General features: G+C 54.0%; 1 protein-coding gene across 1 annotated transcript in view; it reads left to right on the plus strand.

Annotated features, from left to right (window-relative positions):
- Positions 1 to 19,678, plus strand: part of TNFRSF1B (TNF receptor superfamily member 1B) — a 35,161-nt gene that overhangs the window by 6,502 nt on the left and 8,981 nt on the right. The window contains exons 2-8 of the mRNA XM_020897502.2: positions 10,850 to 10,949; positions 13,077 to 13,205; positions 13,639 to 13,788; positions 14,230 to 14,323; positions 14,746 to 14,975; positions 16,106 to 16,183; positions 16,778 to 16,812. Of these exons, the coding sequence (XP_020753161.2) occupies positions 10,850 to 10,949; positions 13,077 to 13,205; positions 13,639 to 13,788; positions 14,230 to 14,323; positions 14,746 to 14,975; positions 16,106 to 16,183; positions 16,778 to 16,812 (816 nt within the window). The remainder of the gene's footprint in view (positions 1 to 10,849; positions 10,950 to 13,076; positions 13,206 to 13,638; positions 13,789 to 14,229; positions 14,324 to 14,745; positions 14,976 to 16,105; positions 16,184 to 16,777; positions 16,813 to 19,678) is intronic.

Below are 19,678 nucleotides of genomic sequence, written 5' to 3' on the forward strand. Positions count from 1 at the left end.
CCATTCACAGAAAACCTTCTCCAGTGCCGTTCAGGAGAGATGCCCAAGACTGCAGAAGTGAGCAGAGCATGGAGCTGAGAGTGGGGGTCCCGGGCCCAGCCGTGGCTTGGCCTCCAGTTTCAGAGGGCTTGGCCAGTTCTCTTCTCCTCTCTGACCCTCAGCAGAGACCAGCACACCTGGCTCACTCCCTCTCTCGAGTCCTTCAGTGCTGACTGTTAGATGGGGAAGAGGGGAGATGGTGGGGAGGGTCGGTGACTTTGGGCAGGAGGTGGCCTGCCATTCTGGCCTCCATGAGGCTCCGGCTCAAAGCTGAGGTCTGGACTTGACAGTGACTCTTGAGGAAGGGCCCCAGCATGTGGCTTCAGTTATCGGGAACCCCACCAGCATCCAGGGCACCCCTCCCTGCCCTCTGCTGCCAACCCAGAGTCCAGCTTCTGTCTGTCATGCATGCGCAGAGGCACCAGATTCATTCAGGTTGTCCCTGGTGAGCCTGTCCCCTCCTGCTTGCATTCACAAGCCCCCAGTCCTGCTGCTTCCTGTCCTGTCCTCCCGGCTCTCTCAAGCCCCCATCCCCCACCTCATGTCATGATCCCCTATCCTCTCTCCCCTCCTCCATCACCCCCTGTCTTCACTCTCTTCCTGACCTGGCCCCTTGATCCCCTCCATCTTTTCTTGTCTCCTTCCTGATTCTGTCCCCCACATTCCTCTTCCTGCAGTGACCACATGGGATCTTTCTAAAAGCTGAGCCCTGGAGGGTAGGCAAGATTGGGCTGAGTGGAGAGTTGGAGGATGGATAGCAGGGAACAGTGGCTATAGACTCAATTAAGCAACAGCCTTGTTAGATGCAGTGATGGTACTTGAGGCTATAAGCTGGTGGTGGTTTAGTCACTTAGTCGTGTCCAACTCTTGTGACTCCCATGAACTGTAACCCACCAGGCTCCTCTGTCCATGAGATTTCCCAAGCAAGAATACTGGAGGGGGTTGCTATCTCCTTCTTCAGGGGATCTTCCTGACCTAGGGATCAAACCTGCATCTCCTTTCTTGAAGGCAAATGCTTTATTGCTAAGCCACTAGGGAAGCCTGAGGCTATAGGCTATTCAGGATCAATTGTACAAAATTTAAAAATTAAAACATTGTAGCAGCTATAATTTTTGGAGCATTTACTAAGCACTTTACGTGTGTGATCTCGTTTAATTCTCACAGATGTCCCTTGAGATATATATTGAGGTTTTTAAGCCTCATTTATTGAAAAAAAAAAAGCAAAACACCTTTGATGCTTCCCTCCAGTAAGAAAGGAGCCTGGATTCAAAGCCAGGCATCTTTGTCCCAGTGTCCATGCTTTCAGCTGCCCCACTCACTTTGAATCAGGAGTTGAGTTAACCGGGAGCCACCGAGAGTTTTTGGACAAGGGAGTGACCAGAGCAGAGGGTGTATTAGGAAGATCACTCAGGCCTCAATGGGGAGGACAGGCTGTTGCTGTAGTTTAGGCAAGAACTCTGGGCTGATGGAGTGGCAGCAGAACAGGAAGGAAGAATCGAAGGCTTCAGGGAGGAGGTGGGCTTTGGGTTGGACTAAGACCTAGGGTGGGGGCAGAGGACTGGGGAAGAAGGGGGAGCTGGCTTTCTCCACCCCATCCTGCAACATGAGGCCCCTCTGGCTTTAACTGTGCCCCTGCAACCTGACTGTGGACCATGTCAGCCCCCTCTGTTCCTGGAGCTCTCGTGGTCAGCCCTAGGTGAGCCTGGCCTCAGTCACCCTGGCCGCTGCTGGAGTGGATCTACTCCACTCCAGGCTGGGCAGGGCTGGCCTGAGCATCTCCGGTGTGAAATATGATGAGCCCTACTGTGAGCAGAGGGGCAGGACTCCTGGAGGCCTGCTTGCCTCTGCTGCCAGGACCTTGGGACCTTCTCCCTGGTTTGGTTTTCCTCTCTGTGGTGAGGTGGGGAGAAAAGGGACACCCCCCTCCCCGCCCTGGTCACTTCCCTTTGAGGGCTGGGAGAGTACAGTGAACCCTGAGCTAGGACTCATGGCCAGTGGGTGCTTCGTGGGTGCCAGGCAAGGGTCTAGTGCATCATTTGCCCCCAGTGACATCTGTCCTTGAGGCCACCAGGGGAGGGGTCACCAGTATCATCCCCATTTGATAGGAGAGTCAGTCAAGGCACAGAGGCTAAGCTCTGGGCTCAGGCTCTCAGCTCTCTAGAGGGCAGAGCCAAGAGTCCACCCCAGATGGCTCCCTCCAAGCTCCAGCTTAAACTACCCCCTGGATGTCACAGTGGCTGCAGCGGCCGTGAGGGGCTCTGCCAGCCTGAGGACGCCACCCTCTCTATAAATATATGCCCATTTCCTGCCCAGTTCTCATGCTGTAGCCCCAGCTCATTTCAGCTAATTGGAAACGAAAACTTTTGCTTCTGTTAAACAATTCAGCATCTATTAGGTGCACACCCCTCCCCCCGCCGCTGTGGGCTGTGCACTGGGCTGGGCGTGGAGCCGTGAGTAATAAAAACCTAATGAAATAATGCTCAGTTTTTACTGCTGCCGGGCATGGTGCTCAGCACGCCACACGCCTTGGCCCAGTGAATCATAACAGCCCCATGAGGTGGGCACTGCTTTTGTCCCCATTTCAGAGATGGCGAAACTGAGGCTGGTGAGTGACAGGGCTGGGACTGAAACCTGATGTCTTGCTCAGAGCTCACGCTAGAGGGTGCAGACACAGTGGGAAGATACAGGGAAGCAAATAATTTAACCAGAAGTGGTCTGGGCAGTAGAGAGATAAACCCAGGTTGTCACTGGAGCCCTCAGGGAACCTCTGACCCCCAGAGAACATTTCTTTGAGATGATAGTGGAGAGGACTCTTTTTTTTTCCTGGAGTATCAATTTTACTTTACAATTTTGAGGAAAAGCATTATTTTCACATTAAAACTAATGTATAGCTAACACAGTGCTGTAAATCTACTATGCTCAGTAAAAATTAAAAAAAAAAAGTATATATTATGGCATGACATAGAAACGTTCCATGGTAAAACATAAGACTTAAAAATTTCATGTTGTTAGAGCCAGCATATTTGAACTCCTTCCTTAGATTACTTTTCTTTCTTTTCCATTAAAGTATCCTTTGGTGGAAAAGTCTGAGTAGTGTTGATGTAGTAGGCTTGGAAGTTAAAGAGACCTGATTTCTAGGTCTGACTAGTGGAGAGGACTCTTGAAAGAAGCCCAAGAGTTGGCCCTGCGATGGGGGTAGGCAGGATACTGGGGCAGAGGGAGCAGCAGGAGGAGGCATGGAAGGGTGGGGGGGACCCAGAGGGGACAGTACAGAATGAAGACAGGGTGGGAGATGCTGGCATGGCCCGGGCAGTGACCCCCAGGCACCAAGCTGAGAACACTGAGCTCGGCCCAGACTTGGTGTAGGAAGGTGACATTGGGTCTGTCTGGAAAGCCTGGGGACCAAGAAGGAGTAAGAAGGTTGTAGGTGGCAGAGAGATGCTGAAGGCGGGGCTGAGAGAGATTGAGGAAGTGATAGGGCTGGTCCTGGAGGGTGTGTGTTGGGGGGATGGAAAGGGTTGGGGATGCTTTCTGCAACTAGACTGAGTGTTCCTTAGGGGCAGGGACCACACCCTGGTATCTTTGTACCCCGGTGCTTAGAACAAAGCGTGGCCCCAAGAACCGGATACCAGCCTGGGCTTCCTGTCTGCCCCCAGCTCACTTCTAACGCGACATCACAGGCAGTGGGCCAGGAGTGGGATGTGTCACCCTGGGCCGCCGCCTGTGATGTGGTCGGTCCTCCTGACGCAGGTGCCCCGCGTCTCCGTGACGGCAGACGAGCCTCCACCGCCTGGCTCCGGCGTCACCGCCCTGTAGGCTGCACCCCGAAGTTGGTGGGGCTCCTGAGAATCCCCTAAGATTTAGGCCCAAATGGCTCTGCTGTGTCTCACTGTGCGTTGAGGCCCCCAGGGACCTGCCATGGAAATGATATGGTTTCTCTATTGGTTGAAACCAGTTTCCATCTGTGCGTGGATCCCTGGGTCCTTGGGCAGATGCTTCTGCTCTTCCCCAGGCTGTGCTGTCTGCCCTGGGATCCTGGAGACCCTTTTGCCTTGCTCACTGTGTGTTCTCCAGGTGGTCACTCTCCCTCTCTGGGCCCCTCGTCTCTAAAATGAGGCAGCAAGAGAAGATGCCGGGGCTAAGACTATCTGAGGACACCGAGGGAGAGGTGGCTGAGACTAGCTCCTGTCTGCTACTTGTTGGCTGCGTGGTCCCAGACATGGTGTAGAACCTCTGGAAGCCTCTGTTTCTGCATCTCTAAAATGGGGTGATGCTGACCTCATTGTGTTGGTTCAGAGATTAAACAGTGCCTGGGAATGTCCCCAGCACTGTCTGCACACAGTAGGTGCTTCTCCTGGGTCTGAACAGCCTCTCTGTTCCCCCTACTCTGTGAAAAAGAGAAGTTTTGAGGGGCATGTGCTACTCTGCAAGCCTGGAGCTTCCTCCATGGCTTCCTCTCCCATTGTGTCCCCTTCCTGGTCTCACTGTGCCCAGGGATGCTCCTGGGGGAGGCTGGGAGTCGGACCCCTTCCCAAGGGTACTGGCATCTAGGGTGAGGGGGGTCTCCAGAAAATCAAGAAGCCTTGGAGACCCCCACAGTGCTGCATCAGTATGCTGGCAGGAAGGACTGAGGGTCTGTAGATTTTGTGCTTTCAGATGGTACAGTCTTGGTGGCAGCCTCTTCTTCCTCCTCCCCAAGGCCTGTCCTTCTCTGCCTTCCCCTCTCACAGTCTATTTATAAATAGGAGAAGGAACTGGGGGCCCCCACCTTGGGGTGCCTGCAGAGTCTTATTCGGGGAGCAGTGAGGCAGGAAGTCAGCTGGTGCAGGGTTGCCCAATTCCCCAAAAGAGAGCGCTGACTCAGGCTTCAGAATCAGAGGGACCTGCCTGGTGCCCTGGCCCTGATGTTGCTGGATGGGCCACAGTGCAGTGCCCGTCTTGCCCTGGTCTCCCTCCTCAGGCCCGGCTAGCTGCCATTTCTGGTCCTCTAGGGTGAGAGTGGGGAGGGTTGGGGAGGGGAGGGAGCAGAGCGGAGAGAATTCATGCCTGACTCACCAGGTAAGTCTGGTCCCTCTCTAGCTATGCCCTCCTGCACACCTCTGTGGCTTGCCTCCTTTCAAGGACTCACAGCCACATCCCTGTCCCTTAGCCTGGACACTGTGTCCTCTGGCCACTTAACGGACCCCTGGCCCCTGGGCTTTGGCCACTTGCCCAAACTCTTTATTTTGGGGTCCCCTCACTGCTCCAGGTGAGGTCCTCTTGAGTAATGACCCTTGGAGACCACCTACATCTGCCCTGCCTTCTCCCCCCTCTGCCCCAAGGAGGCTCACTCCACTGTCCCACAGCTGATCTGCCATGGTCTCCTGATCTTAGGCTTCTTGAGGAATGGGCTGGGGCCAGCCTGAGGGTGACCACAAAATTCCAAGGGTCACAGGTCCGCTTCCCCAGACTTCCCTTCTAGGAGGGAAGGAAGCCCGCATGGGCTGCCCAGCACCTCACCAGAACTGGGTAGCCTGTTTCCAACAACTTGTCCTTGGCTTGCCTGATCTCAGCTGAAACCAAGGCAGAGAGTGCCCAGTTCCAATATGCCATCTGACACAAGTCCACACCATGTGCAGACCCTTAGAGTTTCCCCTGGGTCTCCTGGGAGTCTGGGAGAAGCTGATGGACCCCAGTTAAGACTCCCCCAGCCTATGTGCCTACGATAACCCGGGGAGGAGGAGGCAGGCAAGGTGTTATGTCACCATTTTATAGATGACAGTGTTGAGGCTCTGAGAGAGTAAGTGATGCCCCTAGGACCAGCTCATGCACCCAGACCCTGTGAACTAAGGCCACTGTTACTCCTGTGATGCTAGGTGTCTGTGTACCTGGGAGGATGGACATCTCCAACTTCCCTCCTTCCAGAGCCCACCTGCTCAGGCTGTCCTCACCTGGGAGAGGGTTTGAGGGACAGCTGGGCTGGGAAGCCCGCCTCCCAGCCCTCAGTCTTGCCTCATATCCCAGCCCCCACATCCCAGGTCGTTCAGTTTTTCCGTCTCTCACATGGGTGGCCCACCCGCCCACCCCATCCTCCTGAGGTCTTGGGAGGGGCTGAGCTTTTTTGATACCCATCTTTAAGGAGGCAGAGCTAGGGCCTCTCTGGTGGCTCAGTGGTAAGGAATCTGCCTGACAATATAGGAGACATGGGCTCGATCCCTGGTCTAGGAGGATCCCGCATGCCTCAGGGCAACTAAGCCTGTGTGTCATAACTAGTGAGCCTGTGCTCTAGAGTCCAGGAGCTGCAAATACTGAGCCCACGTGCCCGCATCTGCTGCAGCCCGAGGGCCCTAGAACCCGTGATCTGCAACAATAGTAGTCACTGCAATAAGCCCGCACACCACATCTAGAGAGTAGTCCCTGCTTGCCGCAGCTAGAGGAAAAAGCCTGTGCAGCAACAAAGACCCTGCATAGCCAAAAATAAATTAAAAGTTAAAAAAAAAAAAAGTCAGAGCTGGAAAGAGCTTGGAACCTCAACTAGGCCACGCAGCCATATTACAGATGAGGAAACTGAGGCACAGAGAAACCTGTTAACCACCCAGAGTGGGGAAGCTGCCTGAGTCGGGGAGGGAAGACCTTTGGGGTGGGCCCTGTCCAGCCTTCCTGGGGTGGGGAAGAAACACAGGGCTGTAAGTGAGGAGACCTCTTGGAGGCTCAGTTTTCTCATACGTGGCTGGGGAGTAATAATAGTACTGACCTCACAGCGCTGGGCTGAGGAGTCAGGGAGACAGTAATGTACGTGCACAGATCTGCCTGAGGCAGACTTTCAGGAGCGGGTGCTGCTGTGTCTGTCTCCCAGCGCCCTCGCCCCGCCACCGTAGTCTCGCTGCCTGGCCCCCTGGCTGTGCGTGGAACACACGGAGCACATCCTCGCCGGAGCCCCTCGTCTCACCTGGCTTTTCCATTCTCCTTAGCTCCTGCTACCCCTCCCCATTTTCCACCACGTGTGTCTGTGTCTCCCCCACAAGAGCCCAGCTTCCTGGGGCAGGGACTTGCATGTGTCTGATGCTGAGTGCCCACCACCTAGAGCCACCTGTGTGCTGTGTGTTTGTTGAACGAATGAACGTTTCCTCCTTGGCCCATGTCTTTCTCCACCACTAAATGGGAGGTTGTCTGAGATGATCTCTTAAGGTTCCAGCTCAGCCCATCCTGAGCTGCCGTGCCTCCATCCTGCCCCCACTTCTGGGTCCTGTTCTCCTCCTCATCAGCTCCCACATGTCCCTCTGGCATCTGGCACAATCGTGGATTAGCTGGGCCAACCCTTCCTGCTCACAGACTCTTACCTTTGAGCGTTTGGTGGCCTCGCTCCTGCTTGCTCCTGAGAGGTCAGAAGCCCGGTGACTCAGGCAGGTCTGAGCAGTGCTGGGTCTCAGATGCTGGAGGTCCCTGCCTGCTGCCGGAGACTGGCTCTTCTGAGGTTCCTGCGTGGTCACCTGGGAAACCAGCTCGGTGCTGAAGTCAGAGGATGTTGGCCTGCAGCTGAGGGAGGTCCCCTGCACTGGTGTGTGTGTGTGAGAAAGAGAAAGAGAGGGACTGAGAGAGAGAGAGAGCGCCCACGTGAGCCAGCGCCCCAGGCTCTGCTCAGCATGAAGGTGGATGAACAGGAGCTGGTGGCATGGTGGTGACTCAGGGCAGAGGGCAGATCCCAGGAGCTGACCCCTTCAGCTGTCCTGAGGAGGGGGCCAAAGATTTCTCCAGTGGAACCAGAGCAAGGGTCACATCACATCTCCACCTCTCCCCTCCCAGACCTCAGACACGTGACTGCATCTCCCTGAGCTGTGAAATGGTCACACACCTGCTAAGGGGTGGGAGTGGGATCTTAAAAAGTGCCTGCAGCCAGGCCTGACAAATAGTTGGTGCCTAATGATTATCCAGTTTTTTCACGTCCTTCTTGAAGGGCCAAAGCTGGAGGAGTGATGGGAGCACATGGTGGGAGAGGGTTTGGGAGGTGCGTGGGGTCCTGGGTCTGTGTGCAGGGAAGGGGAGCTTGGGCCCCCCAAGAGAAGGGAGGCAGGTTAGGGGCAGCAGGCATATGACCTTGGGTGCATCACTTTACCTCTGGAGTACCTGTGAAATGTTGGGGAGGAGTCTCTGTAGGTGGAGCACGTACAGTTGCTCCTGGGATGTAGAGGAGATGGAGCTGCAGACTCTGATGTGAAGTTGCTCTGAGGCCTGAGGTGGATGAAGTGTGGGCCCTAATGGCCCCTTGTGCACAGTCCTGCCACCAGCCAGGCCCTGGCATGGCCTTTGGGAAACCCCAGGAGGCGGGTTTGCTTCTTTCTGTCTCCATTTTCCCATCTGTGAAATGGGTACAATCAGATATGCCTTACACATTGGATGTTAGATTCTTCCTTCCCATTCTCCTTCCTCCTTCCTTCCTTCCCTCTATCATCATCTCTCCCTCTCTTATCTGTCTGTCTATCCATCCATCATCCCTCCATCCATCATCCATTCATCATCTGTCTTCTCCAATCTCCCCCTAAACACACACACACACACACACACACACACACACGGTCACAGGTCACCCACCTGTTAAATGGGTGGTTAATGCTCATCAGTGAGGTCCAAGTTTTTACTCGGGGACACTGTATTTTGAAAGGTCAGGTCTGCTAAGCATGCTGAGTGAATCCAGTACTAGCCAGTTCATTTCCTCATTTTAAAATGTCAATCAGGCTCTCCTGTAGGTGGATGTTGAGTGGCTCTGAGCCTCCTGGACCCCAGACAAAAGAACTGGAAGTATGCATAACCCTGTTTCCCAGAGGCTGCTCACCATGCTCTGGGGGCCTCCAAGGACCCTCAGCTTTTACGGCTGCTTTGCTGACCTGAGGCCCAACTTGCAGGGCTGTGCTTTGGCCTGGCCTCTGCTCTAGTGAGCAGGGCAATGGAGGGAGTGACCTTTTGTCCCGCTCTGCAAGGGGCTTTCTGTTCCTCATTGTTTAGCCATGACATGGCAGTATTTTTTTTTTTTTTTTTTTGTCCAAGAGAATAAACAGGCGTCAAGATGACTTAAAGGAGAGCTGACCTCCTCTGCCCGCTTAGGCTGGAGTCAGAGAGGCAAGAGGAAGTGTAGGGAAGATCTTTTATAGCAAGATTCAGACAGGAAAAGACCTGGGATGAGAGGCCTCACAGAGGCCACTCCGGGCAGTGACCGGGGGGCCCCGGGGGTCCGACTGCCTGCCTTTGTCCCGGAACCCTTGCCCTGTGGGTGGAGAGAGAGGCCAGACTTGGCCACAGCAGGGCCCTTTCCCGTCAGATCCTCTGGGCCCTGACAGGAAATCCTCCCCCAGGGAGGGCAGGCCTCCCTGGGCTGCATCTTGGGGAGGAGTCCTTCCCCGCCAGAAGCTGCGGGGCCTGTGGCTCTCAGGGCCCGCAGGGTGAGGGGCTCCCCTGGTTACATCGAAGGTGCTTGTAGGGAGGAAGCCCACTGTGCGCAGGGTCCTTGAGACCTGTGCCCGCCCCCATGGAGGGCAGGGGGCTGGAGGGAAGGAGCTGTGGCTTCTCCCTATCTGATGGGGGAGGCTGCTGACCGGGGTGTTCAGTCTGAGCCGGAGGAACAGCAGGCTGCTGCGAGGGGCATGGCAGGGACAGACCAGCCCTCCCATTCCATGTGGTGAATGCACAGGTGAATGTTGGAGTGAAAGGGGCTGCGGGCAGCATGATTCTGTGGTTTTGGGGCTCCCGGAGCCTTTGATCACTGCTCTCCGCCCTGACCCATCCCCAGGTCATCTTGCTCCAGCCTGTGTGCCGGTCAGGTTTGCTCAGCAGCGGGGCATCAGAATCACTTGGCCAGGTTTTCTTTTTTTTTGTTTTTTTCCCACAGTACAGCTTTCTGGGCCCACCCCTGGGCTCCTGACCCTTTGTTGGGGAGGGAGTTGGCATTATAACAGACCCTTCCAAGGTGCTTTGGAAGCATGCAGTGCCACACAGTCCCCTCAGCCACCTCCAATAAATGGGAGGAGCCCTGAGAAAGGGCTTTGCTTCAGGACCAAACAGGAAAGGGAGAAGCACCAGGACTGTGTGTGCGTGTGTGTGTGCATGCATGAGTATACACACATGTGTATACACACATGTGTATGCACAGGCATCAGAGCAGGCTGGGAGGACAAGAAAGTACCTCATTTCAGCCCCATGAGATGATTGCTAGAAGGGGGTTATATTCAGTGTTTAAGGAGAGCCCAGAGCAGGAGGAACCTGAATCAGCCTGGGGGAGTCAGGGAAGGCTTCCCGGAGGAGGCAGCACTCAGCTGGAAGGATGAAGGGGTGATTACCAGGTGCAGGAGGAAAGAGGGCACAACCTAGGCATGGGCACTTTGTGCTGAGCTCTGATTCCCTGGAGAAGGAAATGGCAACCCACTCCCGTATTCTTGCCTGGAGAATCCCATGGACAGGGGAGCCTGCTGGGCTACAGTCCATGGGGTTGCAGAAGAATGGGGCGTGACTGAGCGATGGAGCACTGCGGTTCTCTGTGACTGAGGCCACCACCTTCTGGGAGGCTTCAGGGCCTCACGTCTGCTGGGTGTAGGGTTAGGAGCCGGCCCCACCCTCTGGCCAGCTGCCTCGGTGTCTGCCTGCAGATGTGAGTGTGCTACACTGAGGGGGGTGAAGAGGAGATTAAAGAAGGCACCTCTTCTTCCTCTATCTGCCCCCCTCATCCAAGGGAGAAGTCCCTACGTGGATAGAACTCCAGGAGGGAGAAAGCCAAACATTTGCCGGGCACAGATGGGGCTGTGGGAGTCCATGCTCATGGCTCTCCTTCCCTTCCCCCTTCCAGGCTGGGTTTACCCCCTACATCCCGGAGCCCGGAAGCTCATGCCGGCAGCAAGAATTCTACAACCAAAAGATCCAGATGTGCTGCAGCAAATGTCCACCAGGTAAGGGGTGGCCGCTGGGGCCCTCGCCCTCAGCCTGGCTGGGTCCCTGGGCGCCAGTGCCCTGAAGAGAGTCAGTGTGTGCGGGGGTTAGGGGGTCAGGGTCATGGCTCTAGACTCTTAACTGAGCTCCCTCTGGTTCCATGAATCGACCTCCACGGTCCCTCTTGCTTCTGGGCCATTGCACATGTCGTTCTCTCTGCCTGGCACACTTCCCAGCAACCTTCCCCGGGTGCACTCCCTTGAATCCTTTAGACCTCTGATGGCCCCCTCCTCCAGGAAGCCTGCCTGCACTGCCTGGCCAGATCGGGCTCTTCCTTTGAGCTCCCGCTGGCCCTTGGCAGCCCCCATGGCAGCAGCTCTTTTTACACTGTGATCGTGGCCTGGATCTCCTCTGTGGCCCCCACTGTGCGCTACTTAGGACAGGGACTGTGTGGCTTGTTCTTTGCTGCATCCCCAGCACCTGGCACAACACCTGACACATAGCAGGTACTCAGTGCATATTTGATTGAATCAGTGACTGCTGCCCATTTCTCAGGTGGTGGACCTGAGGCCTCATCCCAGTTGGGAGAGCCAGGCAGCCCAACTCCCAGGGCTGTCCATCCACTCATTTGTTTATATATTCATCCCTGTAATGTTTATAAAGCATCTGCTAAGTGCCAGGCACCGAATGCTGGGAACACAACAGAGAGCAGGGCAGGCAAAGTCCTCACCCTAATGGATTTTGCATTCTAACCAGGACATAAGACATATAAACCAATAGAGGAGACAGACATGTGGTCTGTGAAGGAAACAAGACAGGGCAGGGCAGATGGAGGCAGAGTGGGATGTGATGGTCATGGAAGACCTTTCTGAGGAGCTGACTCGTGGGCAGAGATATGCAGGAGGTGAGTCATGCAGATATACGGGGGGACAGCCCTGCAAAGGCCCTGAGGTTGTTAGCTTGTTTGGTGCACTTGGAGAACAGGCAGGCCAGTGTGTGGCCCCAAGTGAGTTAGCAGGGACCATGGTAAGGAGTTTAGATTTTGTTCTGCAGAATCTAGAAAGCCACTGGAGAGCTTTGAGCCATTAGCTTGAGATGTGGGCAGGCACAAATGCACCTGTCACCAGGGCCATTTTAAGAGATCCCAGGGAAGTGACTCTTCTTTCTTCTGTTAACTGGCAGGGTCTCTGTAAGAAGGCACTTGAATAGCACAGCAGTGAAGGTGCAAGATAGGAATGGGGCTCAAAAGAGAAACTTCTTCAAGGTTTGCCTGGGTGTTCTCAATTGCCTGGCACATCTTTGAGGCCCCAGGAGTCCCATGGCCTCATCCTTGATAGAATACCAGGGATGAATGCTGCTGCCTTTTTTTTTTTTTTTTTTTTTAACCTTTCTTAGATGAAGAATTTCAGCCAACTATAAAGAAAAAAGGATAAGACTTCCCTGGTGGTCCAGTGGTTAAGACTTTGCCTTCTAATGCAGGGGCTGTGAGTTCCATCCCTGGTCAGGAAGCTAAGATCCCACATGCCTTGTGGCCAAAAAGCAAAGCATGAAACAGAAGCAATCAATAAAGATTTTAAAAATGGTCCACATCAAAAAAAAGTGTTTTTTTAATAAGAACTGGTAAACCAGTTCTTACTGAAGTGTTATTGACTGATAATCGGCAGTTCCAATGGTGGAATTCCAGGTACCTGAAAAGAGTAGAAAAGGAAGGGTTAGTCACTTAGTCGTGTCCAACTCTTTGCGACCCCATGGACTATATCCCACCAGGCTCCTCTGTCTATGGAATTCTCCAGGCAAAAATACTAGAGTGAGTAGCCATTGCCTTCTCCAGGGAATCTTCCCAACCCAGGGATCGAACCTGGATTTCCTGCATTGCAGGCAGACTTTTTACCATCTAAGCCACCAGGCAAGCCCTAAAAAAGAGCAGAGAGGAAGATATTTTAGGAGCACTTTAGGGTTCAGAGATGGAGTGATGGCTGATACACACTAGATGGGAGATGATGCAGGAGTTGAAACTAAAGAGCCTCCCAACTAGGCCTCAGAACTCTGGGGTGCTGGAGGACAGAGGATGAGCCTGGGTCCTGGCAGAAGCCACCCCCTGCCCCATTGCCCTCCTCCACTGAGACTCCTGGCCTTCACTTTTTCAGGCTACCGTGTACAGTCTTCATGCAACACGACCTCAGACACCGTATGTGCCTCCTGTGAGAGCAGCACATACACCAAGCTCTGGAACCTGGTCACTGCGTGCTTTAGCTGTAACTCGCGCTGCAGCTCTGGTGAGTTGGCTCAGAGTAAGGGGTGGTCCTGGGCATCCTCTCCTGGCCCCCGTGAACTCCAGCCCCTTTGCCCTTGAGCTGGCTGGGCTTATTCTAGACCTTTGTTTTCATACCCAAGGACACATGTACAGTACAGCTCTTCGCTGTTTATCATCCTCTTCAATAACCCCTTGGGGCAGGCAGGCCAAGAGCAGCAGTGGGGAAACGGTGCCCGTTGTTAGAGTTGAGGATATTGTGCCTGGGAAAGTAGGTGTACTTGTTCATACTGTGACGGAGACTCTGTGGCCAGCAGTCTTTATGCCCCTTCCCGAGGCCAGTGCAGAGGTCTGCTGTCTGTGGGTGGTGGGGCTGGGTGGAAAGACAGAGTGGGCGTGGCTATGAGCGTGGCCGGTGGAGGGAGGAGTGACCCTCGGCCGTCTTCTCCTTCCTCTAGACCAGGTGGAAACTCAAGCCTGCACAACGAAACAGAATCGCATCTGCACCTGCAAGCCAGGCTGGTACTGCACCCTGGGGAGGCAGGAGGGCTGCCGGCTGTGCGTGGCTCTGCGCAGATGCGCCCCTGGCTTCGGCGTGGCCAAACCAGGTATGGGGCCAGGGTCAGAGGTCCTTAGGGTACCCCCTTGGGTCTCTCCTTCCTAGGAACATCATCAGGGCGGCCAGGTGCCGCTTACCCATCTGTCCACTCGTCCCGATTCATTCTTCCCTCCAGCCCTCCTGGTCAGGCACCTCCTGTGTGGTAGGCCCTGGGGATCCAGAGATGATCAAATTAAACCTCAAGCTACTGGAAAGTCAGGTGGTGCCCCAGGAAGACAAAGTCACTAGAATTAGTTAAGGACAGACCACCCATGGGTGTGTGTGTGTGTGTGTGTGTGTGTGTGTGTGTGTGTGTGGTGTGAAGGGGTGGAAGTGCAGACAGAATCTCTCATCTCCTCAAGACTCCCCGGGGCTCCATTTCCCCTAGAGCCAAGGCCCACCTTTTCCATGGCGTATCTGAATTGGTGACAGTTTCCAATTTTTTGTGAAGGAACTGCAACAACAAATGTGATATGCGCTCCCTGTGGCCCGGGGACGTTCTCGGACACAACATCACACACGGATATCTGCAGGCCCCACCGGAAGTGAGTGGTTGCATCCTCTGGTTCTAAAGGAACAGGGAGGGGCTATTCCCCCAGTGATCATGAGGCTTCCAGCACAGATCAGCTGGGCCACAGTGCCTGGGATCTCCCCAGTTACTTCCTTGGGCGGAGGCATTGCCAAGCCTGCTCCAGTGTTAGGACTGGTTTATCTGACAGTGGGCGGGTGGGGGCGGGTGGGTCCCTGAACAGCCTGGTGAACAGGAGTTTTGTCCTAGAAGTGAGGGGTGGGGAACATGGGGATAGGTCGGGTGGGGACAGGAAGGGACAGTCTTGAAAGAGGGCGTGGCATGCAAACTCCCTCCCCTATCCCAGTTGCTGGGCCCCTTGCATGTCAGCCTGGCTCCCACGGGTGAGCCCAGCTACCCTGAGTCATTCAGTCCCAATCATGCCTTCTCCTCCCACAGCTGTAGTTCCGTGGCCATTCCTGGTACCACATCGACAGATGCAGTCTGCACCTCTGTGCTCCCCACCCAGAAGGTGGCCCTGGGCCCAGCCACCACAAGATCGCAGCACAAGGAGCCGACTCCAGGGCCCAGCACAGCTCCAAGCACCTTCTTCCTCCTCCCAAAAGTCCCAAGTCCTCCAAGTTCCCCAGTGGAACAGCCCAGCACAGGGAACATCTCTCTTCCCATTGGTAAGTCTCAAGAGGTCCCGTTCATCCTTGCTCCCTCCCTTCTGTCTTAGCGCATGTGTGCTAAGTTGCTTTAGTCGTGTCTAACTCTTTGCAACCCCAAGGGCTGTAGCCTGCCAAGCTCCTCTGTCTGTGGGATTTCCCAGGCAAGAATACTGGAATGGGTTGCCATTTCCTCCTCCGGGGGATCTTCCTGACCCAGGGATTGAACCCGCATCTCTTATGTCTCTTGCATTGGCAGCCAGGTTCTTTACCACTAGTGCCACCTGGGAAGCCCTCTTAAGAGTCTGACCAAGAGCTTGTTATGGGCTGGACCCTGTGCTCCATCCTGGGATGCAGGAGGCATGGAGACTTGCTTTCTTCCAAGATTTAGCAATGCCACTAGGAATTCCTGGGTGGGGAGGCACAGGGTCCCTGTTTTATCTCAAAGTGGAGATGGTCTTCTGGTTGCCATTTCTGGTGAAACACTAGGCTTTGACAGTGGGCTGGGCCAGGTCACCGTGTTGGGGGCTTCCCTTCTGGACTACACCAGAGGGCTCAAACTTGTGGTCCTCAGGCTGAGTGTGGCCCACAGGCGTGTTTTCTTTGGTGCATGGATTTTGGTTTGTTTGTTTTATAATCAAATTTCAGAGTCTCTGCCCTGGGCTTGTCCCTTGCCTGCAACAGCCCCAGTCATCTTTGGTCGTTGACTGACCTAGTACATTTGAGTTTCCTTGATTTGGCTGGGGCTTCCCAGGTGGCGCTAGTGGTAAAGAACCCACCTGCCAATGCCAGAGACGTAAGAGAGGCGGGTTCGTTCCCTGGGTCGGGAAGATTCCCTGGAGAAGGGCATAGCAACCCACTCCAGTATTCTTGCCTGGAAAATCCCATGGAGAGAGGAGCCTGGCAGGCTATAGTCCATAGGGTCACACAGAGTTTGACATGCGACGTAGCATGCACACATTGGGTCGTGGTTGCAACCCTTCGGGCTCTCTAGTTGTGGCACGCTGCCTTAGTTGGTCCAAGCCATGTGGGATCTTAGTTCCCCAACCGGGGATACAGTCCACGTCCCCTGCTTTACAAAGTAGGTTCTTAACCACCGGACCCCCAGGGAAGTCCCAAGTTTACTTTTTGAACTTCTCTTTTCCTTCTAGGACTGATTGTGGGGGTGACAGCATTGGGTCTGCTGCTGATAGTTGTCGTGAACTGTGTCATCATGACCCAGAAAAAAAGTAAGATTCAGTCCTTCCTTCCTTCCTTCATTTGTTTATTCCCTCATTCAGGGAGTTTTTCTGGGGGGCCTCATCTGAGTCCAGCACTGGGCACAGCTTTATGGGTCAGACGGAGCTGGGTCTGGTAGACCCTGTTCTTAGGAGCTTAGAGCCTGGGGCAGAGGGCATTTCCACTAACTCATCTAGTACGAGGTGAGATGCTATCAGGGCTATCCAAGAGGTGGGAGTCCAAGATTCTTGTCTAGAAATTCTAGGGGATTCAGCCCTTATGGAGCAGATAGCATCTGAGCTGGGAAGATTTTGATGGAGACATGAGTATAGGAAAGAGAGGGCATGCAGAGCAGTGGCGTGTGGTATGGACAAAGTGGGCCAGGCTGAAGAATGGTGGGTGTTGCGGAGGGGAGGGGAGCAATGTCAGGCCGGCTGGAGGGTTGGGTATGGGGGCTTCTGTGTACCTTGTCTGGTAGGTAATTGCTCCCCTAGGACTGAGCCTACTCTGAAAGTTTCTGCTTGGGCCCCATGCTCCCTCTTAGTTAAAAAAGATGTGACTTGAGGAAGTTGCTCACTGACTAGTCCCTTTTCTCCTCTCTACAGAGAAGCCCTTCTGCCTGCAAGGAGACGCCAAGGTGGTGAGTGCCCCTCTGCCTGCCCCCTCTTCCTCCATGGTATCCTTCCTGCTGGGCCGGGTTGTCCCATAGGAAGTGGTGAATTCTGTAGGTTGGTCTGTCCAGCCTCAGGCAGGATGCAAAGCCCCAGGAGGCTGCAGAAAGACCAGCCAGGGTCTGTTATGGGGGCTGATAAAGGTGGCATCTGAGCTGGGCAAGATTTTGATGGAGACACGAGTGCAGGAAGGAAAGGGCATGCAGAGCAGTGGGGTGTGGTTGGACAAAGCAGGGCAGGCTGAAGGTGGGTGTCGGGGAGAGGAGGGGAGCAATGTTGAGCTCAGACGACTGAGCATGAAAGGCCACATCAGGGAACAGTAAGGGTAAGTGGGGTCAGTGGCAAGCATGTGGTCATGGACCCATGCTGTGACCTTGGGCTGACATGAAATTGCTCATGGCTGGTTCCTCACCATTAAGTGTGGACACTGTCTCAGCCCCGCTTGTAGGACTGTGCCTTTCACCCAGCTGGCAGCAATTCCCAGCATCTCCGAGATGTTTGCAAAGCACTTCCACATTGTACAGTGGTTTTCAAACTGCGTGCTAGGGTACCTCCGTGTTCCACCAAGGGTCCTGCCTGGGGCAGTGGTGGGGGGTCAACTTTGAGGTTGAGATCAAGGCTAGAGGACTGGACCCAGGGCCTCCCCCAATTTCAACCAAAGCAACTCACTTTTGATCATTCTTATGAAGTAGGATCTGTGCAGGATTTTTGCTAGAAACAGAGCACTGACATTGTATTTCATCAGTTTTCCATCAGGAGGGCATTTGGCTGCAAGTAACCAAAAGCTTAAGGGTGACTTCAAAGGGCTGTATTTTCTGTTGGGGTGTTGCTGATTGCTGGAATGATTCAGTTGCATCCTTCTGTGAGGCCAGCAGTACCCCAGGCTCTGTCATCTTTAGTGTGTTGGCTTTTATTCTCTTGCCTGTGGCCTGTGTCATAAGATGGTGATCACTTATGACTTATGACTTATGACTTATGACTTATCACTTATGGAGGTGATATGTGACCTCCAGTCTGAGGCAGGAAAAAGAGGGGAAACAGCCAGATGCCATTTTACAGGGAATCAGACACTTTCCTAGAAGCCCTGGGTACATTTCTTCTTTTGTCTTATTGTCCAAATGGTATCACGTGACCACCTCTAGCTGCAAGGGAGGCTGGAAAAGGTGGTGTTTTGCTTTTCTAGCCTTTATGGTGGAGGAGAACTAGGGAGAGGTCTTGGAAATGGATGTGGGGTGAGCCAGTACATGGTGTGTACTGCAGCCCCATGTCAGGTAGGCAGGGAAGGTTTTTTCTTGCTTATTTGTTTGTTTTGGATGTGCTGGATCTTAGTTGTGGCCTGCAGAGTGTTTGTTGTGGCATGCAGGATCTTTTGTTGCAGCACATGGGATCTAGTTCCCTGACCAGGGATTGACCGTGGGATCCCTGCATTGGGAGCACAGAGTATTAATTACTGGACTGCCAGGGAAGTCCCTAGGGCAGGTTTTTTACCCAAATTTACAGATGAGGAAACAAGACTCCAGGAGTTCCCTCCATGTCCCCTGTCCTGCTGGGGCAGGGCTTCTCAAACCTGCTGCCAATTCTTTGTCACGTGGGGCTATCCTGTGTATTATAGCTTTTTCAGTGATATCGTTGGCCTCTCCCTACGTGATGCCAGTAGCACTGCCTCCCAGAAGTGAGAATCAAAGTGTCTCCAGACATTGCAAAATGTTCGCTGGAGGACAGACACCCTCCATTGGGAACCACTGTGCTAGGGGACAGCTCAGCCCTGAGGTTTATACAGGGTTTTGGAGTTGGTAGGAACCAGACTGGTTTCATATCCTGATTGTCCCAACAAGAAAAGAAATACAGAGAGGGAAAGTGACTTGCCCAAGGTCACACAGCATTACATCTCTGGACTCCTGGCTAGTGCTTTTTGACATGCCCTACAGTGAAAGTGAAAGTCGCTCAGTCGTGTCTGACTCTTTGCGACCCCACAGACTATACAGTCCATGGAATTCTCCAGGCCAGAATACTGGAGTGGGTAGCCATTCACTCCCTTCTCTAGAGAATCTTCCCAATCCAGGTCTCCCACATTGCAGGTGGATTCCTGCTGAGCCACGAGGGAAACCAGACAGAAACACTGGTTTGGAGATACAAACCATTTCTCATTCCTCCAGGGTGCCAATGCCACGCCCTCCTTTCTCGCGCTTCAGTTCAGTGACACTGGAAGCTGAGACCTGGTGGCCCATAGAATAAGTGTGCCCTCTAAGCTCCATCCCAGCGCCCAGCTGCCATTTTCTCTTTCCTGGACTGAGTATCTCCCAATCTTTGGTGCAATAAAGCTGCCTCGGGTGTGGCCCAGAGCCCCCGCTCCCCTTTCTGTTTGCGCAGTTTTGTGTTTACCGAGTATGAACGACCCCACTGCTGTTTGCTGAGTGCTATTGCCAGTGGAAGCCAGGGGTGTGCTGGTAACCGGCCCTCTGGGTGGGGGAGGACCCAAACCCTGATTTGTGGAGTTTGCTCATTTCTGTGTTATAAACACTCCCACTGTGACTGATTTCAGGAAGCTACTTACTGAATGTAAAGTTGGGAGGAAACACACATAGGTCTGGGCTGGTTCCAGCACCCCACTGGCTGAGCCCCAGGCTAGGCCCTGCATCCTCACACACAGCCCTATGAGGTACAGGCTGTCATCACCCCACTTCACAGATGAGGAAACTGAGATTCAGGGAGCTTCAGGTATCCACATGAGGTTAGACCACTAGCTGAATGGCAGAGCCCAGGTTTGAAACTCACTCTGAGTCTGCAGGGCTTTTATTTACCCACCTTCCTGGTTGCCCAGAGAAGACATTCAGA

The sequence above is a fragment of the Odocoileus virginianus genome, chromosome 11 (genome assembly GCF_023699985.2).
Source record: "Odocoileus virginianus isolate 20LAN1187 ecotype Illinois chromosome 11, Ovbor_1.2, whole genome shotgun sequence".
NCBI lineage: Eukaryota > Metazoa > Chordata > Mammalia > Artiodactyla > Cervidae > Odocoileus > Odocoileus virginianus.